The sequence below is a fragment of the Saccostrea cucullata genome, unplaced genomic scaffold, assembly GCF_032062105.1.
Source record: "Saccostrea cucullata isolate Sc308-1 unplaced genomic scaffold, CSIRO_AGI_Scuc_v1 ctg7278, whole genome shotgun sequence".
Classification (NCBI taxonomy): domain Eukaryota; kingdom Metazoa; phylum Mollusca; class Bivalvia; order Ostreida; family Ostreidae; genus Saccostrea; species Saccostrea cuccullata.
Window position 1 is genome coordinate 7,010 of NW_026927889.1, and position 24,780 is coordinate 31,789.

General features: G+C 33.6%; 2 protein-coding genes across 2 annotated transcripts; both read left to right on the top strand.

Moving 5' to 3' along the window:
- Window positions 1–3,634: 3,634 nt before the first annotated feature.
- LOC134275784 (uncharacterized) lies at window positions 3,635–9,480 on the top strand. Its single transcript, XM_062758076.1, has 2 exons — window positions 3,635–3,646; window positions 7,991–9,480. Exon 2 carries the CDS (start codon window positions 8,000–8,002, stop codon window positions 9,173–9,175), a length of 1,176 nt encoding a protein of 391 aa, XP_062614060.1. The 5' UTR covers window positions 3,635–3,646; window positions 7,991–7,999; the 3' UTR covers window positions 9,176–9,480.
- Window positions 9,481–17,528: 8,048 nt separating this feature from the next.
- LOC134275783 (uncharacterized) lies at window positions 17,529–24,776 on the top strand (the record flags this gene model as incomplete). Its single annotated transcript, XM_062758075.1, has 7 exons — window positions 17,529–17,839; window positions 20,026–20,072; window positions 21,033–21,062; window positions 21,506–21,565; window positions 22,521–22,597; window positions 23,584–23,665; window positions 24,654–24,776. Coding segments are annotated over exons 1-7 (730 nt in total), but the record flags the coding sequence as incomplete, so codon positions are not given.
- Window positions 24,777–24,780: the final 4 nt, after the last annotated feature.

Consider the following 24,780-nt stretch of genomic DNA (forward strand, 5'->3'; position numbering starts at 1 on the left):
AATTCAACAGCATAAAAACACATATTTATGATTGGGTTTTCACTACTGTGACTTAATTCATAGGTATATGAGGCCCCGTTTTGGTATTTACTGCAAAAAGTAATATCCCCTATTTGAATAAGTGATACCTGTTCCAATAGATGATATCACCTATTTGATTTGAATTTGTGATATCACCAATTCGAAAAGGTGATATCGCCTATTCGAATGGGTGATATCACCTTTTCACGTCGAACAGCTGTAGTTTTGTTTTTGCTTACAAATTAATTTATTTCACTTATATATCATGTTAACAACAAGAAAATCGTAGAAAACGCATGAAAACTGGGTAGTCCGAATTTTCTTGGTTCCAGTGGTAATCTATATATTACAGGGAGCATTCATTATTGACTTCATGCTTTTTTTCTTGTGATCATATGCTATATTGCAGGTGTCCTTTTAGAAAATTTCATTAAAGTGAGTGACATCCCCCCCCCCCCCCCCCCCGCCTAGTTTTCTCATAGAACAAGTGTTAAAATGGAGATATTTTTTTGTAAAAACAGAAAAAGTATTGATTTTTCAATTAAAGATAATACATAGTATGACTTGAAGTTTCTGAAAAAAAATTACTACAACTTGTATTAATATTTTTTAATGTTCCATAATTGATGAGACGTAACAATGCCCTGAAGTCTTGAATTAGGATCTACATGTGCTTTATATTAAAACATACTGGATACCTTTGTCAAAAATTGATACGAGACATAATCAAATAATTGAATTAGCATTCTGAATAACTAAATCCTCTATAATTACTCCATCAATGTATAAAACGAAACACATTTATTTAACATTAAACAGCAACAGCTTAATTTATGCTGATCCCTAGTCTCCAAGTCTTGAAGAGAGAAAACTTGTGCCTTATTCCCAAAATTTTCAATTTTTTTTTTTGTCAATCTATGTGATAAAATGATTTATATTCGATAATAATGTGAAACTTTACATTCCTATTTAACTGAGTTTACAACCAATTCTAGTTTAATTTGTCATATTTTCCAGAATGCAATCATGGCAATTATTGAAAAAGAATAAAAAAAAACATCGCATAGGAGATCAAAGAGATAAAATTATGTAAATAAGATGAAAAGTTTATCGAATAGGAATCGTATTTTTTCGAATAGAAATGGATGCTAGTATGTTTTCGAACAACAACTTTATTGCATATAAACCAAATAATTATCGAATAAAAAAATAAAATTATCGAATAGGAATGACGAAATTAGCGACTAGCAACCGATTGTTTTAAATATTAATGACATCGAATAGGAAACGCGTGTTTTCGAGAAAAAAATGTAAATTTTATGATATATGAATCATATTGTCACATTTCCTGTAATTGGAATAGCAATTTATCGAATACAAATTACAAATAATGGAATAGAAATAACAAGTAATCAAATAGGAATCACATTCCATAGAATAAGAATGTTTTAGAATAAGAATAATCTCATTCTCAAGTTTATGGTCCGAAAGCGATCAATTTTCAAGCCGAGACAGTCAACTGACAAATAAGTTAATTGTTACAGGGATTTCAACAAATTATTTAAAGTCAGCATTACTTACATGCTATGGTCGCTATATTGCTCTTTTCACAAATATAACCTATCATTGGAATCATTTTCGTCGATGTGTTTCATTCTAATTTTTAGGCTATAAATTTTGTTATTTTTATACTGAATTTGACTAGATGGGATGTTCCACCCACCTGATCAATATATATAGGGCTACTTTCTAGACTGCAGATTTTTAAGATTTTTGTTTTATGACCTATTCGTTGTTTTGTAGTTATTTATGGATGCCATGGATTTTGGAAAGTATTGTCAACAAGAAAGTTGTCATGCTTGAAGATAACTGAAATCGTGCACTGTTCAAAATGTACATGTATACACGGGGTGATACTGTATGTTTATTTCTATTATTCTTGAAAAGGGAAAAAATTGAAACCGAAATATAAATAAAGTGATATTGATAAATCCCGTAAAACAACTTCCCAACTAAAAAAATGTTCAAACTTTGAGGTGGGGTCAATATTCAACAGGGTCAATTTTCAACTTGTTGACGTCATCAGGTGTAAGGAAAAAAAATATCAAGCTGTTAAAAAATGACCCCGGGTATAAATTCAACGACTTTTGGTCTCAATATTCAACGTTGAAAAATGACCGCGGTTCAATGTTCAACGTTGAAAAATGACCCCCGGGTCAATTTTCAACTCGGGTCAATATTCAACGTTACACCGGCAATTGCTCTTTGAGCAAAAAGCCCGGCTAAAAATTGCAGTTTCGAATATTTCTTTAAATATCATTTTGATTATTTTTTAAGATTTATTTAATATATTTTGTTAAATATTTATTTAATAAGCGCACAGAGTAGGGAACTGCCCCTTTGCTGAAAGAAAAGGCGACAACTCATAATTTTTCTACGATCCATATAGGTTTCCTAGTTTAATCCAAAATCCGTAAGTAAATCCCCAAAGCTCTGGACAATATATTAATTGCATTGATGCACTCGGTTGTGAACTTGGCATCATCACATTTACCAGGCCACGGAATTGAAAAATGAGTAGAGTAAACTTTATTTACTCTCCTGAGTTGCGACTCAAAAATTAAGTGTGCCACGAACGCTGAAGCAAACTCAAATCAGCATTGTATCAAATCTCTGACTTGAGTTTGACAGCAGCGTGTTGACTCAGGACCCTTGGTATTGCGAGAATGTACGTGGTACCTCTTCTCTATAATCTCTATAACTTAAAATGATATCAAATGAAAATTGGTATAGCATTGACTAGGAATCCACGTATATTTGCTAAGTTATCGCGTGAGAAAAATTCTCAGAAGGAAGGGGGGGGGGGGGGGGATTACACCAACCATTTTCAGGTGCTTAATTGTGCTTTGTTACGCTCCGAGTCAATAATTAGCTTTCATCATTAAAGTTCACCCTTAATCTATAGACTGGATGAAACTGCATTGATTTTTTTAAAATCTGAAATAGGTATAGCCAAAAAACTCATAAGAATCCAACCAAGCCAAAACTATTTCAAAGGGGGGGGGGGGGGGGGGAAGTGATATTAGAGTGCATGGACTTCCACCGAGGCCTCTGGATCCGCCCGTGTCTGTCAAAGTCTAAATCGACAATCTCCGTCAAGAAAAAATAAAATTATACAGATTAATCTTTTACACATAAATTGCACTAAATAACTTTTCATAACTCATTCATATGCCCACATTTTTCTTCGATTACGAAAACAGTCATAGGAAAAAGATAGATCACGGAAGGATATGCGTAAAAAAAATAGATATGCGCAGTTCGACCTCCAGAAATAATTAGCTGAAAATAGAACAAAATAACGATCATATCTCCAGTAAAAGATTTCGATGGCGAAGGTGAGTGGTACCCTTAGTGCTAGCTTTTGTATTAATTTAATTATTTGATATATTGTAGTTGGCTAGTGAGTCTTGTTTACATTTGACAAGTGATTTTGACAGTTCGTAACAACAAACAGTTCTACTTTCGGTTTGCCGAATGCCCCAGAAGCTCATGTACCCAGTGTTAATAACAAAATGCGAATTGAATGAATGCAAACAAACAAATATTTCTGAAAATGTGAATGGTCTGTACATGTAAATAATACATATAGGGGATGCTGCTGTCCCGGAGGCCTGTTGTTTTTCCCCATACAAAAAGAATGTACGACAGGTTGGTGATATATGTCATACTGGTTTATGACGTGGCAATTATTTTTAACATGGGCGTGGAAGCAAATTGAAAATGGTGGCGGGGGGGGGGGGGGGCTAACCAACAAAAAAGTTCAATGCATAAATATTATGTCTATCTATGCAAAAAAGTCGGCGGCTAAACTCCCCCTAGCCCCCCAGTTCCGACATCTATATTAAAAGAGAATAAAGGGAAGAAGAAAGTAATACAGACATCAACGAGTAGACTCAGGACGTACCCCGACATCAACCAATAGACCACAGACTTGCCCTGACGTCCATGAATAGACTCAGGACGTACCACGAATATAGCAAGGGTGTACCCCGACGTCTACGAGTGAACTTAGGGCATAACCCGACGTCCACAAATGGGCTAAACACCCAGAACATACCCCGACGTCCAACAATGCAACTTAGACTTACCCCGACACCAACGAGGAGACTCAGGACGTACCCTGACGTCCACGAGTGGACTTGTGACATACCCCGACGTCTACAAATGGACTAAGGACGTAACCCGAAGTCCATGAGTAGACTCAGAATGTACTGTAGACTCAGGACATAGCCCGACGTTTACGAGTGGACTTAGGACATAACGCGACGTCCACGAATGGGCAAAGGACTTAACCCGACGCACGTCTACTTACAGACTCAACCAGTGCAACCAAGACTTGCCCTGACATCCAGATTCAGGACGTACCCCGATGTCCACCAAAAGACCCAAGACTTGCTCTGACGTACACAATTAGATTCAGGACGTACCATGAGTCGACCCAGGACGTACCCTGACGTTCAAGAGGAGACTCAAGTTGCATCCCGACGACCTAACCCGACGTCCACGAATTAACTCAGGAGGTACAATGACTTCCGAGATTGGACTTAGGACGTACCCCTTACGTCCACGATTATACTTAGGACATTCGAAGAGTAGACACATGACTAATCCCGACGAATGGACGCAGGATGTACCCTGATATCCACGGGTAGACTCAGGACATGCTTCAACGTGCACATGTAGACTCAGGACGTACCCTGACGCCCACGAACGTACCCGGACGCCAACAAGTAGACTCAGGACGTACCCCGACGTCCACAAATGGACCAAAGACGTTCCTTGACGTCCACAAGTAGACTCGAGACGTACCACGAGGACACTCAGGACATTCCCCGACGTCCACGAGGAGATCTGGGACGAACCGCGGCGTTCACGATTAGTCTCATTGTGAGTCCCGCATCTACGCATGGGCTAGTTTAGGGATATACCCCAACTTCCAGGAGTAGACTCAGGACGTAATACAACTACCTTCAGAACATACGCTACGTTCATGAGTTGATTTAAGACGTAGCACAACGTCCACGAATGGACTAAGAACGTAACTGGATGTCCACAAATGGACTTAGGGGGTTTCTTGACGTCCATAGATGCACCAGATTTGCCCCGATGTCCACGAGAAGACTCAGGACTTACCAGGAGTAGATCCAGGACACACCCCAGTGTCCACGAGGAAACTTAGAACTTACCCGGACGTCCATGGATGGAATAAGGGCGTAACCCGACGTCCACGAGTAGGCTCAGGAATGCCCTGACATCCACGATTGAATTTAGGACATACCCCTACACCCACGAGTAGACTCAGGACGTTCCATGAGAAGACACATGACGTACCACGACATCCGTGTGTGGACACAGGATGTACCCTTTCTGTCAATGATAAGATTTAGAACCATTCTTAGGTAAGCCTGGACTTCCAGTAAGGCGTGGCATTCTCGGCGCTACGTAATTATAGCGTCTGCCAAATGGCGAATAGATTCTCATTGGTTAAGAAATTAATAACATCAGGAACTTTAAAATTGTTATTGACAACCATGAGACGACTTAAGCTCCACCTCTTTGCCAGACGATAGGTTATTCGATATACTAATTGGCATTTGCCCGAATTTCTATCACATGTATATTTCAACAGTGATTAAAAGCTGTGTAAATTTCAGATGCTAATTATGAAACGTCGAGAATGCCACGCCTCACTAAAAGTCCAAGCTTACCTGAGTATCGTCCTTAGACATACCCTGACGCCCTAGAATGTACCTTCACGTCCACAAGTGGATCCAAAACGTGCCCTGACGTCCACGAGTAGACGCAGGACGAACCCCGACGTACAGAGTAGACTCGGGACGAACCCCAACGTCCACAAGTAGACTCGAGAAGAATCCCGACGTCCACGAGTAGAATAATGACATACATGTACATCGACGTACGCGATTGGACTCGGGGCATACCCCACATCCATGAATGGGCGAAGGACGTACGCCGACTTTCGGGAGTAGACCAAGGAGGTACCCCAACATCACAAATATACTCAGGACGTACTACAACTAGATTATAGACGGTCTACGAGTGGAATAACTTACCCAGACGTCCACGAATGGACTTAGCACGAAAGAAATCCGACGTCCACAAGTAGACCAAGGTTCAACACAAGTAGACACGACATAACCAGACGTCCACTAGTACACTCAAGACGTACCCCGACGTCCATAAGTACATGACGTACATGATTGGACTTCGGACGTATAGATTCAGAACGTACCCAACGTCCACGAGTAAACTCAGCGCCGTTTACGAGTGGATACAGAATGTACCTCCAATGTCCACTATATTTCTTAAGAATCTGAAAATATTGGCGGTTGAACAGTTGGACCATCATGGTCATTTTTTTCAATATTCATCAAGCCAAAACATTGTCACTCATAATTCATTCTCTTTATTTTTTGTGAAAGGATCCTACCCTGAATTTGCCTATCCTTTAAGATGAATTTGCTTTCATACTTGCACTAACCTCTTTCTTTTTTAAGGCCTATGTGTTAGGTTTTGAAATTCTTTTCGGTTTTAATATTATTATTTCTAAAGCCTAAAAACTTTTCTTTTTTCTACTTATCCATTAAACCACTTAAATACGAGGGCTGTTAGGAAATTATTGAGACATTTACTTTTACTTTATAAAGGACAGACATAAATTCAGGAACATCGTCAACAGTTTATAAAGAACGAATAAAATAATTATGTAAAATTTCTACCTTTAATATAGGATAATTAGATAAGTTCCGGTAAAATAATAAAAAGGCATATGTTTTTCGACCTGGAACAGCATCACTACGTCATTTTAACGTCACGTCAGTCTCGTACACTGTTGAAAATGCACCAGGGAAAATGAAAGCGCATTGAAATATGTATGACGGGACGTTATCGGCGAAGGAAAGTGGGATACTAAGTACATATACAATGTACTTTTTAAATACTGTCATTAGTGAAGTCCAACGACGTCAAGCTAAAAGTTTTAGATACAGTTTCAATCCAAAGTACTCCATCAACTATTCTTGCATGGAAACATCACCAAACTCGCTTTTATGCTGAATCTGCTCTATATTTTCTGGATGAGTGACCAGTTTCGTGAGTTTGGAAGTTGTGAATAATGAACAGTTACCTTACGTTCTTCTGTCATGTTGTAAATTTTGAATTTACCGGGTGGTAGTAATTGTAAATTTTGTATTCACATGGTAAATTCAAAATTTACAAGATGACATTCCCTTAACCCAACTTTACAGCAATGTGAGATGTACACTATCAGACTTACTCCTGAGCTTCATATGACCTCTACCACTTTTAATGGGCGAGTGATTAGGTTGAAAATTTTTGAACAGATCGGTATCTTTCTTAGTAGCTACATGCATGTTTACATGTATAAGCTTTGTCTTCATGCAGATAAGAGAAATCACGATTGGCTTCTTATTCTTTGCTTAGGCTACAAAACGAGCTCTTCTAAATTTTATTGTTTTCAAACTTAATAAATAAAACTTGCAAATGCATTTCCTCCTCAAAATTTAGTGCGAGTTTCCTCACTTATAAGCGAATATCGGCATCATTTTTTGAAACCTACTTTATTGCACACTGGTTATTCTACTCAGAGACTTTGAATTTGAAAAATTACTTTTTGATAGGCGGGTGCTACGTTGCAAAGCACACGTACGTTTTGTTCCTGCATTATTTCCACATTGTAGAAAAGAAACGAGGCAAACTCGACTTTCGACTTTGAGTTCTGTTGTAGAAATATACAGTTCCACTAACGTTTAAATATTTCGTATAATTATTTTAGATTTGTTTCCAAGTGAATTTTAATAATCGAACTGCATGTAAACTTCAACAAGCATGTAGGACTGATTTATGATGCGATGTTTACTTGTAGATTTGAAGAATGGAGAAGCTTAGTAATTTCTTCCACCATCATGTTAACCATGATTCTAATTCTCACGAACACCATGAAACCCATAAACACCATGGAAGTCTGAAGCTCCTCGATTTCGAGAGTAATCCCATTGCACCGAAAGATATAGTATCTTGTCAGGATGGCCTGCTAGACGTGTGTGTTCTTCGGAAAGATACGGTGGGCGTCTGCTCATATTTAAAGAAAGAGATCAACGTTTATGACACTACGGACAGTACCAAAGTTTTTACACTGTCGTCTGCTGAATTTCCACAATACCTCAGTGAGACGAAAGGTGGCATCTTGTTTACAGCATTAGATGAAAATAAAGTATTCAAGGCTCCATATCCACCATTTACAAACGTTGGGGACAAGAAAGATGTTGAAATGGTTCCAGATCGTGAAGCAAATAAGAAATCTGGTGGTGCGACGAAGACTACCACATCTGGAAAAGATAGCAAAGGTTCAAAGAAGCAAAACAAAAGCAAAACAAAGGAAAAGCAAGAGGAAAAGATGGAGGTTGACGAGGAGATAAAGACACCCAAAACTGGAGGAAAAGTGGATGGGGATAGGGCAGCAGACAACAAATACAATTTGAAAGCTGAAGCAATTTTTAATACAGGTGAGTGGATTCCAAGGGGAATACATTGCACAAAATTGGGAGATATAATTGTCTGTCTTTGGAACGGACAACGAGGAGAAAAATCACATGGAAAGGTCGTAAAATATAGCATTAATGGAAAAGTAAAGAAAGAAATTGATGTTTGTCACCACAAACCTCTCTACGCATGCCCAATGTACGTTACTGAGAACCACCTCGAGGATATTTGCGTCTCGGATTGGAAGAAGAAAAGTGTCATTGTTGTCAACCGATCGGGATCGAAAAAGTTTGAATATGAAGGACACAAGGAGCAAAATGACGAAGATAAGAAATTTGACCCAAGAGGTTTGGGAACTGATTCTTTCAACAGCATTATAATTGCTGATTATTGGTATCATCGACTTCATATATTGGACGAAAATGGCCATTTTCTTAAATTTCTTACCTATGACAACATACGAGGGCCAACTGGAATACATGTAGATGAAAACAACCTGCTTTACGTCTGTGAATTGGGTGGAAAGAGCATCAATGTGATAAAATATTTAAAACATGGAATTGCCTAGAGTTAACTTTTACTCTAATATATGCCTGCACATATATATTATTAGGAAGCTAATTTTATTAAAGAGTAAGGAAATATTGAGTGCATGTTAAATGTTGAGTGTTACTGAACTGTAAGGAGATATTGAGTGTTCAGTGTTAGTTGACTCTAATGATTAAACCAAAGATGACTATAGTTTAAATTATCGAATAAAAGAAGATTATCATTAATTCAAAAAAAAAAATTAAAAATGTAAAATTATAAAAATCATTATCTTTATTTGTTTTTTTTTTTTAGCTTGCAAACTACTTAAAAATTACCGGTATTTTAAATAAAGAAATTATTCTTCGCCATTTTTAATTATTTTTTTCTCTTAAAAATTGCCGATTATCGGGAATCTGAAAGGAGTTTGAAACAATTCATAATATATTTATTCGTTCGATATGCACTGTAATTTACTAGTACATTTTCATTTAGAAATCAGTTGTTACATACACGAGGGGCTATCAAAAAGTTCGTGGACTAGCGCCATTTAGGTACATCAATGAATTTTAAAATATCAAGTAAGCATCATCTTTTTTATCTATAGTATAAACCACAATTTATAAATATTATTTTTTATTAAATTAGTAATGTTTTTGTAAGCAATGGTATGTCCAGGCGGCGCAACCTCAAAAACGACGTTTTTATCGACCAAAGTGTAACTGAGAAAAAATGTTTTTGATATGAAGATTTGACATCCAAAAACCTCGTTAATTCAGGTATGTGTTGGGACACTATGGTTCCATAAAATTTGGAATTTTTAGCTCATTCTGAAAGTTCTATGAAATTTAATCGTAAATTTTAAATGGAATATCCAAACAAATATTGCTTTGAAAATGGCGTCAAAAAGGAAGAGGGGTTTCTTTTCTAACATTCTATAAAGTTGTTCCCCTGAAAAAACTGGTATAGACCTAGGAAATGTTTAAGCTGGCTACGGAAAAAATAATATGCATCCAGAGTACTTGTTTTTTTAATGCCAAGATAGATTCAGAGAGAAAAGGGATGTACAGTTAATTTCGTGTAGTCAAGGTATAAAAAAAACCAGTCAGGTCGAAAAATGACGTTGATCAAGTGTTGTAGATGATTGAACTCCAAAAAAAACAAAATAGGCTGGAACAACCAAGCAAGGATCTCTCCCAATGTTCAAATCCATTTGCAGTATTATACGCATGGAAAGCCGCTATTCATGACATTGTAAAGTCATATAAACAAGACGGGTTGAAGTCCTTACTCAGCTCCAAGGAAATCTCATCAAAATAAGTGTATGAGGTAGAAGAAGCAACCATTTAAAAACAATGACGTCGGACGTCATAAAACTAAAAGGCGACCCGGCGCGGGTAATCATATAATGTTTTTATTTCATAATAATTTGTGAAAAAATGAACGTATCAAGCTAAAATTTTCAACATTTCTTTATTTTTTTATTGTTTTTTTGTTCCTTATAAATTTTGTAAGCGCAGACTACATAGTACTAATTTTATATCCTCAGTCCACGAACTTTTTGCTAACCCCTCTTATAAATATATTTTCACATAATTTTATTACTCTTTCTGTCTGTCATATTCTTAAAAGTCGTTAAGGAATAGACAGGTATGTGTGTGAATATTTCAAATTGTATAAAGTCTATATGTAATTATTGATTTTCAAGATTTGTAAGATCAATTTAGATTATTACATTGTGAAAAACAAGGGCTGGGATGATTCACTGTGCTTTGTGATAATTCTGATTACTAGTATCTTTTATATATTAGTTATTCTTTTTAGATAAATAATAGGATTTAAAAAAAACATATATGTATATCAGGTGATGTTGAATTTTGAACTTTGATTGATTGAATCTACACGTATTATTGAATGTCTCTTGTCTGTTTCTGAAATATATAAATATATTCTAGTGAATAAAGAATTAAACCTCACAACCAATCTCTTGTTTTCTTCAGTATTATTAGGACTACTTTTCGTTGAATTGACTTCCCCATTCTCTCCCACCGTCACATTGTCCCCGACAGCTCAACCCTTTTCATACCTGAGATATATTTAAATTATACTCATGAGTGTATGATAGAGCTTTAAAATTTATAAAGGGAACATGCTGTGCGTATCCTTATAAAAATAAGCCATATCGTTAAATCTTTTCATAAGGAAAAGAAACAAAATGTTATGCAGGTAAAAGTTTTCTTTTAATTAAAGAACTATATGCGGTATAATGTATATACTTGCCCCCACAAAAGTCAAATTTTGAAAACTTCCTGAAATATGCTGAATTCAATAAATTGTATGAGAAATATAAATTAATAGAACATATTATAGTTTCAAAGTAGTTTATTTTACAATCTTTGTTGTTATGACGTCACAAATTTGTCAGATTTTATATCCTTTTTCAGAAAGAGGACAAAATGGACAAAATTTCAACAATTTTAGCTTTAAAATTTATAGAGCGCAAGTTTGTTCAGGAACAATATTTACATAATTCATTGATATAATCATTCTACACATTATATCAAAATATTGATCCTGAACACACATGCGCTCGGTGACTTTTACTAAAAATATCGACGAAATATGTACATTTTTTCTGTAGAATTCATAAAACCTGAAATTTACGTCATGTTTGTGACGTCATTACGTACATATTACGTCATTACTTATGAAAATATTCAGTGCTTTGAAGTCAGCATATACTCCCCTGTTTAAGAACTGAATTAGATATACCTCCATCAAAGTTTGATTTGGGGGGCAAATATTGGTTATTACCGAATAAAGTTCTTTTCAAAAAAGAAAAAACAAAGAGAGGAAGAAAATAAAACAAAAATTAGGCGTTTGTAATCATTCACAAATATTTGAAGTAATTGCTGATTTTTTTTTTCTACATGATAAACAGTTAAATTAATTAAGTAAGGCGAATTTACCGTAGGTTAATATACCTAACTTTCAGAATTCAGATATCTCAATTAAAAATAGTTATTTGTCGATTTGATACATATCCAAGTTGACTTGAAATAAAGGACGCCACAGAATTTCCAATATAGGTTTCATACATGGATATTTTACTGACTATAGACGATAATGGAAAACTAATAAAATTGGCGAGCGAGATGACGTCATTGTCAATTTTACAAAGTCAATTTTTAGTTATATTACGCCCACACTTGCAAAATCACAAAATCTTACCAAAATTTACAACATTCATGTAATAACTTACGACTTATAAAGTTTTACATGAAAAAAAGACAAATTTGCCGTCGCCTTTATCTATCGACGACGTATTGTCAATTAACGATAGTTATTTTCATTCTTATGTCGACACAGTATATCCCTGTGAGCTTGAAAAAAGATACCACAGTGTGAAACATATGTTTCTTATTTGAATGTTTTACTAGAAAAAGACATTAATAGTTACTAGTATCTAACAACAAAGCTTCATAATAAACGTGATGACTTCACAAATTTTTTATTCAGCAACTTCCCTTACTTATGCGACAATATACCTTTGTCAACTGCATACAGAGTTTATATCTCAGCTGATTCAATACGGAAGAGCATGTTCTACGAATGAACAATTTCTAAAACAAAGTAAGTGACAAACAAGTTGATGATGCAAGAACATCATTTCGTAAGTTCTATGGTCGATACAATGACCTCGTGAGCAAATACAATTTAACATTTAGTCAAGTGCTGACTGACTTTTTTCTTACCTAATATTAGGCCATTATTTACACATTGAGTTGTCCAAGGATTTTTCTTTCATTTCCCGATCATGACAAGGAGCAAACTGTGGATGTGATCGGTGGGCAGGGGATGCTCACTCCTCCATGGCATCTGCTCCTACTTCTGATGTTTTTTTGAGGTTCGTATTTACTCTGCTCCTATTTTGTATTTTTTAATGGACCTTTGATCCTGAATACTGTTCGATATCTCCATAACTTTCAATAGAAACAAAAGGATGTTGCCATTTTGATTGTTTATATGTTGTTTAACGTCCCTCTCGATAATTTTTTGCTCATGTGGAAACACCAATATTTGACGGCGGAGAGCAGCAAATTTTGACCTATATTTGGTACTCATTGAGCAGTGAGTAATCATTTTCGTGCCAGCACCTACTGCCACACGTAACCTCGTTTTATACGCGGTCTCATCCGCAGGATGTCTCCACGTTACACAGTGGGATTCGTACCAGCGGCGTAGGAATCAACTCATTCTAAAGTCTTTGATTACAGTAGAGTTGATGTTTGTATGTATGGACGATTGGTAATGAACTGTAAAAATAACAAACCTTGATCGATTTAAAAAATACGATTAATACAAATCTGTTCAGATGGAATAAAATGCGGACCCCCTGGCAATTCCCTATGTGGGAGAAGGTATTTAGGACGAATATACATCCCCTGTTAACCGGCCACATTCACCGTGAGCCCCGTGTATGAATTAGGTGAATATTCCGCATTGAATGTCGGTAAAAAATAAAGTACTGTTTACCAACTTTTATTTGCGACGACTTTATTTCTCGATCTAAAAGGAGGTTAACTAGTTCGCGACGACTAATTTTCACGATCAAGCATTTTTGGATCCGTTGTTAATAAAATTAGAGACTTTACGGACCTGTTCGCGGCGAGAAATATTCGCGATGACGAGGTGAATAAAAGTTGGTTTACAGTATACACATGGTCATCAACTGAATCTATAAACCCCGCGTGCAGGTGATGAAGGTATATTGCTGCAGATAATTTCAAATATCCATCAAAATTTAGTCTTTAGCGATTGGTCAAGCCTCCATTCTTTTTTTTAACATTAAACAATTCTACAAGTCTTGAACACCACAACATAGCACATGTTTGTTTAAAATATACAATGTTTCTTGTATAAATTTTATCTACATAGTTTTGTATATAATTAACATATTTTATTGACAATTTGTCTAGTCGCAAGTGTTAAGTTAAAAAAGAGATAAAAATTTTTAAAAAAATATTTATTGAAAAACAACATGAAATGAATCGACATATAAAGTATTCCAAATCATTACTTAAGAGAATGCCATTAAATTTTACGACAGTTTTTGAAATAGCTCTCTATTACTTTGTTACTTGATGTGTTCCTAATAATGTTTAAAACAGCATTATTATTTAATTACATAGAGGCTATTTACATTTTATGACTGTGTTTTCTTTTCAAAGGGACTGACAGAAAAACGTCGAGGTATTATATCTTTCCAACGCAATTAATATCCATATAAGAGACACAAAATTGATTAAAAAGCTATTAAGAAAAACCCATTAAAAATATATTTTAAAACACAGATTTTTTATGATCCCATAAATGATTGTGAAAAATTGCAAAGTTAGTAATCAATAGGACCTTAAAATATAAATACCAGCCTCAATTTTTATCACTCAACATCAGTGCAATTCATGATAAAATAAAGATATAACAAAAAGTAATCATTCTTAAAAGTTCATTCAACTGTACAAATCAGGGTTGCCAAACAAAGAGGCACATACTCATACTCAGTAGATGACTTTAAGAAGGGTCTAAGAAAATTGTAAAGTGTATAGAATATAGGGTAAAAATCAAACCTAAAAGAAGGAACCTTTCAATGTACTGATGGTAATTTTCTCTCAAATCAAAGACACGAAACTGTCCAGCGTCAGTTAGTAAAACAACATGATTGTTTGTAGAAGGATTAAAACCAGATTATTATGGGCTTTGGTTTATAATTAATATATAAATCTAATAATTTTACTAGACTGAAAAGAGACTTGAATCAGAAAATCTTTTTGTTCTTTTAAAAAATACAAACAGGGAAACATATTCTACCAAAAAATGCTAATGGGTAGGGGATCTAGAGTGGTAATACACTTTAGATATGGAATATTGCAACTTATTTTTATTAATCTTCTGTTTATGTTCATTTCATGTTTGAATTTCTTATAAGATAAAATTAATGAAGAAATTCTTTTTTAATTTCTCAGTATTTCCCAGTTAATAAAAAATTAAGAAATACCTATATTTATCACTGGTAATTCCCACCACTAGTATTTCCCGGCCAACTCTGATACAAATTAGGAACAGAAAAAAAACACGAAACTCTGAAACATCAGATGAGGGATCTAGTGCAATGAAGGAGTAAGCATCCCCTATCGACCGGTCAATCCGCGATGTACTCCTTGTCGTGATAAGAAAATAACGAACAGCGATCTCATTAAAAAGTCTTTCTGTGAACAGAACATAGATAACGATCTTTGGAAATTTCAGATGTGGGCCAGGTACCTAGAAGGAGTAGGCGTCCTCTGTTGCCCGGTTCATTCCGCCATGGCCCTTATTATTGATCAATAAGACGGAATATTCATTTAGTCAAATTCAGTATAAAAACCAATATCAAATAGTTGGTTTGAAAAAAGTCAGCCAAAATATTTACCAATGGTAGGTTATATTTGCTAACAAGGTCATTATACAGAACACAGAATTTGCAAAATGTCGATTTTAAATAAATTTGTTGAAATACCTGTAACATCAATTTATGAGTGAGTAGCCTGCCTTGGTTTAAAAACTGGTTGTTCTCACAGCATGCTCTGGCAAATAAGTCGAGGAACATTAACAACATATGCAGGTGATAGCTGACTTTTACTACATATAGGGGATTTTACGACGAAATTGCTGGAGTCATCTCGTTTTTCATACGGTTAAGTTGTTTTAAAAATAGACTTTATTCTATACATATGTAATCAGTAAAATATCCAAATATGAAACCATTTAGTAGAATCTTTGGTGTTTTTTATTTGAAGTTCACTGGGCTATATCGAGTCAACATTTGATTAGAAATATTAGTTTTAAAATAACTATTGTCAAATGCCAAAACGCCGTTGATTTATCTGAAAGTCGAGTTGAAGGTCACTGCAAATGTTTTTTTTTCCTCGTCTAGAATCTTTTGAATAAATTCTGCTTAAAAAAAAAGAATTAAAAAAAAAAAAAAAAATATATATATATATATATATATATATATATATATATATATATATATATATATATATATATATATATATATATATATATATATATATATTTATACAGGTCGGCTAACAAAGGAGAACAATGAGTGTTCATAACGCAGAATTCCAACAGTTTGTTGGAAGACGTGGTTTCCGAAAAACTACATAAATGTTGTCAAAGAAGAACTACAGTTGTATGACAAACGAGATGATGTTCTATCGTCCGCAGTAATTATTTGCATGCTTTCACCTGCATATGGTGCTCACATCTCCCAATTTATTCGATATTCAGAGTATGTCCTGAGTATGATTTTTTAAACCAAAAACGAGACAGGCTAATGTCATTTAAGTTATTATTACGAAGGATTCAATAACCTTGTTTAAAACCAGCATTTCGGAAATTCTATGGTCATTATATTTAACATTTATCACTGAGTTTATATTTAACATCACGTCCCGTGGGGATCCGGGTTAGAATAGGTCCTCAGTACCCCCTTGCTTGTCGTAAAAGGTGACTAAATGGGGCGGTCCTTCGGAGGAGACCGTATAAACCGAGGCCCCGTGTCACAGCAGGTGTGGCACGATAAAGATCCCTCCCTGCTCAATGGCCCTGAGTGCCGAGCACAGGCCCAAATTTGCAGCCCTTCACCGGCAATGGTGACGTCTCCATATCAGTGAAATATTCTGGAGAGGGACGTTAAATAGTATACAATCAATCAATATTTAACATCACTGACACGGTGTCAACGTTATGTCAACGTTATGAAATTTTCATTCTTAGAAAATAATTTGGACAAGTTTTCAAGTAATATGACTTTAACAGATAGTGAATTCTAATAACACTTAAATATATATATAGCTGGCACGTGTCAACGATTTTTATAATTGATAAAATATTAAAATGTATATCGCTGGCACGTGTGAACGATTTTTATAGTTGGTAAAATATTTCTGAGCTGAAAACTCGTAACATAATATAACCTTTGGTGATTTGTTTAGATGAATCAATATCTGACTTTATTTTTGGGATGTTTTGCTCTCTATAACTACATCATTGGTTTTTTTTTATACATTTGAAGTACTTTTATCTTGTTATTATAATGTCAAACTAAAAACCCCTTTTGAAAACCGTATCAAAGGATTCACTTATATCTCTCACAGATTGAGATTTATCTGTTTGCTCTCACGTGAAGTGTTTGCATATGTTCTAGGAAGTGGAACTACCTCCTTTATCTGAAGCAACCAATAGAATTACGATTACAAGCATGTTATTATACGTTGCATTTAAAAGTACTTATCTTCAAAATCTTATACACAAAATCAGTTTTCATTCATGTTCACATGTCAAAAATGGATTGGGTGTCATTCTTTTTGGTCACTACACTAACTTTTGCACATGGAGACATACTGATCGACTTTATGTCGAGAAACCCTATGTATGACGACAGGTCTACCCTCTCAACAAATATAATATCAACACAAAAATACAGAAGTTCTCGACAATGCGCATCTTATTGCACGAGGGCCCCTCAGTGTAAATCTATATTGTTTAACTCAGAAACAAGATTCTGTCAAATATTGTTGGTTCAACTGGACTTGGTTGCAGATATTGGACCACAAAGTACAAAAGGCTGGCGATATTACCTTAGAAAAACAGGTACGTTAAATATACACGTGGATATGTTTATCCTAAATGGTAGAATATATCATTGATTTAGGAGAAAAAGAAAATAAAAAATGGGGAATACTAATTGAAATTGCCAAACAATGATTTAACTTTTTTTTTTTTTTTTTTTTTTTGGAGGAAAGCTTTGAAGTTCATACATAACTGTTCATTTCTTAAAACAATCAAACGGTATTAAGTTAGATATAATAAATTATTCTTTAACTTGCGTTTTAAATATCTACATTATATTATAGGTCAATGTGATTTTAATTTTTTAAAAAAGATATTAACATCAAAATAAATGTGATAAAAATATTTTTTTCATCGATATTTCATTTGATCAAAGGAAAGTTGCTCTGATGAATCTAATCAATTTTTGAAATTTATTTACACTTTACTAACGAAAACCCAGACAAGTAAAGAAAGATATGACTACAAGTATTAGGGCTATAACAACATATTTTGGTAGTGATTTACTCAAAGAAAGGGCGTTATGAAAATAACAAGAGGCCCAGGGGCCACATCGCTCACCTGAGCATATCGGCTAGGAAAATGCACAGATCGGGTCAGAATTGAAAAGTTTACTGAGGGGGTGGGGGGGGGGGGGGGAATTGAATTCTAATACTTCTTGAGAATGTTACTGCATAAACATTTAACTTCTTTAGAAAGTTCTTGAGAAAAAGATTTTTTTTATTATCTTGTTTGTTTATATTACTTTGTAATAATATGAATTTGACTCCCCATTGTTTTCCTCCCTATCCCAAAGTGTACTCATGATTTGAACAAATTTAAATCTTCAATACATGAGGATGCTTACATGTCAATATGACTAAACATAGCTTTTCTGTTATTGGGATTTTTCTCTTTATTTTCCTATGTGAAACTTACATAGACACTTCCGTACCCTTGGGGGTCATGATTTGAACAAATTTAATTCTACACTTCCTGAGGATGCTTCCATATAAATACATGTATCACTAATCATGGCTTTGCTATTCTTTAGAAGATTTTTAAAAATATATTTTAATTTAAAACTTGGATCCCCCTTTGTGGCCCCACCCCATCCCTGGGGGTTATGATTTGAACAAACTAGAATGTACACTACCTGAGGATGCTTCCATATAAATATCACTAATCATGGCTTTGCAGTACTTGAGAAGAAATTTTTTAAAGATTTCCCTACATATTCCTATGTAAAACTTTGATCAGCCATTGTGGCCCCACCCTACTCCTGGGGGTTATGATTTGAACAAACTTGAATGTACACTACCTGAGGATGATTCCACATGAGTTTCATCTTTTTTGTCCCTATGGATCTTGAGAAGAAGATTTTTAAAGATTTTTCCTATATATTCCTATGTAAAACTTTGATCGCCCATTGTGGCCCAAACCTACCTCCGGGGGTCATAATTTGAACAAACTTAAATCTACACTACCTGAGGATGATTCCACATTAGTTTCATCTTCCTGGCCCAGTGACTCTTGAGAAGAACATTTTTTTAAAAATGCCATTAATTTTTCACTTATTCATAATTATCTCCCCTTGGGAGAGGGCATGGACCTTCATTTGAACAAACTTGAATCCCCTTTACCCAAGGATACTTTATAGCAAGATTGGTTGAAATTGGTTCAGTGGTTTTTGAGAAGAAGATGAAAATGTGAAAAGTTTACAACAACAACGACGACAACAACGACAACGACGAAGACAGACAACGGACAAATTTTGATCAGAAAAGCTCACTTGAGCCTTCGGCTCAGGTGAGCTAAAAACCACAATTAGTTCTTCATTCAATGTTATTTGATTTCAAATGATAGAATTTTAATGCCTTTGTGATTAAAAAATGTGTCATTTGTTATTTTGACATTACATTAATTTCATTAAATTCACCTAAGGTTATGACAATGTTTATAGTGCTGTGGCATTAACAACATCTTGTGTAGGCTTGATTTTTAAAACGTAATTTTCAAATGGTGTAGAATATACTAAAAGTTTGAGAGTTGAAATAAAATTAAAATAATTGATGGCGTTACAATAAATGTTATACATTAACTTTGTTAATTTATATTTCAAATGCAGTAAATCATTTTCAATACAACAGTAGATCCGTTAATTTTCCTGTAGTGTCATTTTTACTTTGAAATTACAACAATCCTGTTTTTAATTTCAGGCACACAAGCAAGTCAAGATTTGACAACCAGTTCCGAAGCTTTAACAACAATACTCTTTGGTACGTAAAATTTTATGCAAAACAACTTCATATTGTATAATTTTAAACAACTTAGTACAATTTCTTGTAGCTAATCTTGCTATAAAACAAAAAGTCTTACCTTTAATTAAAATTGTAAGGTTTTCATCAGAGGTGTTTTTGAGATATTCTTTTTTTCGAACCAATATCATTTCATATGTTCTTCCAAAAAATTCCAAAACCTGTGAAATTTACTAAACTTTTTTTTGTTTTTTAGCAACCGTACTGGACAAAGTTTTTATACTCAATTTAAAATGTCTAAAAAAAATGGGACTTATAAAACTTCAAAAGTTGTCTGTGGAATTGAATATTCACGAAATTCAAAAAGCGCAATATGCAGACGATCTATCCTCCTGCTTACATTAAATCGGAGTTAACTGTACAAAAAAGTTAAAAAATTACAAAGACTAAAGAACACTATTATATGGTGCAAGCAAAATACACTTTAAAATCACTTATTTTCGATTCCAATGTTGCAAGGGTGGTTTGTACCAGATTGAGTAAGAACCAACTCCTGTCAAAGGGTTCATCTATTTAATATTGCAGATGTTCAGAAAATAAATGGCCCTATTAAATAAAATAAGAAGAAATGAATATCAAATGAAAAATAATATAAAATAATTTGAAAAATTTTACGTTATTTTCGAAGGGAAAACCTTTGAATTTCATACATAACTGTCCGTTTCTTAACACAATCAAGCGGTATTAAGTTAAATATAATATTCTTTAACTAGCGTTTTAAATATCTACATGAAATTTAGGTCAGTGTGATTTAATCTTTAAAACACATATGAACATCAAAATAAGTCTGATTGAATCATGTTGTTCATTGATGCTTCATTTGATCATGGGGAAATTGCTCTAGTGAATTAGTCCAACAAGTTTTTGTCATTTATTTACACTATATTAACAAAAATTATTTTAATTTTACTTGAATTTCAGGCGCCCAGACAAGTAAAGATATGACTACAAGTATGAAGACTATAACAAAAAAAATTTGGTAGTTATTTGCTCAAAGAAAGAGCGTTATAAAAATAAAAACCACTATTAGTTCTTCATTTAATGTTATTTGATTTCAAATGATAGAATTTTAATGCCTTCTAAAAACTAAAAAATGTGTCATTTGTTACTTTGACAATACATTAATTTTGTTAAATCCACCTAAAAATATAACATTCGTAGTGCTGTGGTATTAATAAAACGTAATATTTAAACGGTGTAAAATATACTAAGAGTTTGGGAGTTGAAATAAAATTGAAATAATTGATGGCGTACCATTAAAAGTTTTTCATTAATATTGTTGATTTATATTTCAAATGCAGTAAATCATTTTCATTACTTCAACAGTATATCCGTTAATTTTCATGTACGTGTCATTATTATTTTGAAATTACAACAATCCTTATTTATTTCAGGCACACACGCAAATCAAGATTTGACAACCAGTTCTGAAGCTTTAACAACAATACTCTTTGGTACGTAAATTTTATGCATAACAACTTCATACTGTGTATTTTAAACAATTTTTTGCAATTTCTTTTAATCAATCTGGCTATAAAACAGAAAGAAACTTTCTCAAATTTAAAATTGTAAGGTTTTAATCAGAGGTATTTTTTTGGTATTCTTTCCCGATCCAATTATGTTCCAATGTTCTTCTAACAAAAATGCAAAAAAAACTGAAATTTACAGAACAATTTACAGATTTTTTTTGTTGTTAAATAACAGCCTTACGGGACAAAGACGTTTTATGCTCAATTAAAAATGATTTAAAAAATAGGAATTGTAAAGCTTCAGAAGTTATCTGTGGAATCGAATATTCACGAAATTCAAAAAGCAATATGCGGACGATCTATCCTAGCTCCTGCTTACATTAAATCCGAGTTTATACTTAGTAAAACAAATTACAAATACATGTACTAATGAACAATATTATACGGTTCCAGCAACAAGACTCAGTAGTATTTCAATATCGTTTTTGTAAGGCTCATTATTACAACTATATTCTAGATCTTTGTTTTAATTCTACGTCTGGAAATCCACCTTATAGACTCAGTTCATTTTCTGAAGATGAAATTCTTCAAAATCACATTTCAGTGGTATTCCAGTATTGACAGGAGAAAAATAACGCTACATGAAATAAACATCATCTAGGATTAAAAATATATTTTGTCGTAAAAATTAATATATACATGTCAATAAAAATTATCATTATATTCCTAAACGTATATTAGGAAGATACATATAACATTTTTCCTTATGCAGATTTGCTAAGCACAGTGTTGGTTGTAACACGCTATACCGGTAATTAAAAGTGTTAGAAAAAATAGGAGTAAAAGTACACAAGTAGCACAGCATACAGTATATATATTTGCATCTGTATTTTGTCATGACATACTTCTAGCATTATACAAACCCATGACTTTTTCTCAGATTGCGACATATGGCACAAATTTAATGATCATTGGTACAAATGGGACAACACGCATAGAAACTTCTCCTCTTCACAGGTAAAAGCATAATTATCTCCATAACATGAAAATAGATCGATATTGAAGGAAAAATTGTTGGATAATGAATAATCAGATATAATTCTTTCATTTTCATCGTGTTGTAAATACTACATCACCCACCTGAACACTATGTGTAGAAAAAAAGCAGAAATTAAAATAAAAATATAAAATGGGGGAGTGGGTAGGATTTGAACACTCTTGAATCTACAATTAATTCTCAATTAATATGACTAATTATGGCTTTGCTGTTTTTAAAAAGAAGATTTTTAATGTTCCTTAGACTACATGTATGTTATACTTTGATCGCATAATGTGGCCTCTCTCTATATCGAGAGTCCTGATTTGAGCAAACTTAAATCTACACTTACCGAGAATGCTTCAATATAAATATACTTGATTTAATCAAGGCTTTTCTGTTCTTGAAAATATTATTACAGTTTTACTTTATATCATAATGCAAAACTTTGATCTCCATTTGTAACCCTTCTCTACCCTACAAGGTCATGATTTGAATAACTTGAATTACCTAAAGGATGCTTCCATGTAAAATCTGATTAATCATGGTATTGTTGTATATTTAATAATTTCCATATGTACACTTTTGTAAAACTTTTATCACCAAATATAGCCTCGTCCTAACACTGGGGGTCATGTTTTGAACGAACTTGAATCTATACTACCTGAGGATGCTTTCAATTAAGTTTTAAATGTTTTGACCGATTAGTTTTTGCAAAGATTTTTGAAAAAAGTATTTCCTCTTATTTGTAATTTGCTTTCACTTGAAAAAAAAATGAATACACTCTACCAAAAGGATACTCTGGGAAAGAAGTTGAAATTGTAAAAAGGTTACAAATACAACGACAATATTAATACCAGACAATGTTAACGGATAAATTGTGATTAGAAAAGCGAACTTGAACCTTCAGATCAGGTGAGCTAATTGGCGTTTAAATATTTAATATTAATTTTTCCATAATCCAAAGGCATTCTGTTCTTCATTGTCTCCAACATCTTACGTCACAGAAGTTACCTCTCAAGCAGAAAACGACTGGCTGATTACATTCAGTAAGTTTTCATTAACATTATTATGTCAACTCAAATGCAGTCAGGGTGACTTTAAAAAAATATACTAAGATGCTTCAGAATTATCTCCGATGTTGTGTTAAAAATAAACACATTTCTTGCTTAAACGATTGATTTCTTAATGCTCTGCGTATCCGTAAAATTTAAACAAAATTTGATATAAAGAAGTGTTTCATTTATTGCTGTCAAGTCAAACTGATTTCTGTTTGACCTATTTCACCGTGGCCCTGAAAACATTACAAATGCATAGTTTTCCCCCTTATAAGTAGCTGCAGATCAACAAAGAATTTCCGCATCAGCTTATCTTTTCAAGAAAGTCATCTTTTTCATAATTCTGTTTTTTAAAGAATTGACGAAAAATGACGAAATGACGAAAATAGTTTGATTCTAAAATTTTGAAATAAAAACAAATTAAAAATACTGCGTATAATGTACTTATTCTTCTTTCAATTAAAATATTGCACAATTGTAAACAGTTTGGAGTGGAATATTTTTTGATATTTGCTTTACGGTGTATATAAAATACTTACAGTTTAGACAAATTAAGAACATATTGCTTACAACCTTGACTTTTATAATGAGTTTTTGTATTGACAATGTAAAATCAAATATTAAGTTTATTTATAAACACTATTCTTAAATTAATAAACTATTCGTGCTCCCTCTTAGATCAGAATCTAAAATGGTAGTAATGTGAAATATTGTGAAGTAATTATTAATCTATTATCTCATGATTAAAGCATAAAACGTTAACTATTGTAAAAAAGGAAAAGAAAAAAAAATTAACTTTTTAAAAAATCTGATTTTTGGATTAATTTTTTTTCTTATCAAATTTAATTAACACCTTTTCCTTGTTTATTGAATGAAGAAGGTGAAGAAAACGAATAATGTTTGATAAAAAAAAATCAATAAACAATACAAATATTTAGGTTTACCCATTGTTACCTTTATTCTTTCTATTATATGATAGCTGTTGATCACTGTGGTGCTGCAAATGAATATTGGCTGAACGCATATGACACAGATAACTCTGTGTCATTTAACTGGTTGAAAAGTGGAGAAACGACAAGCTTTACTAACTGGTATACTGGTGAACC

Bases quoted from the DNA above. Each gene is read 5' to 3' on its own strand.
- LOC134275784 (XM_062758076.1), top strand. From the start codon at position 8,000: ATGGAGAAGCTTAGTAATTTCTTCCACCATCATGTTAACCATGATTCT.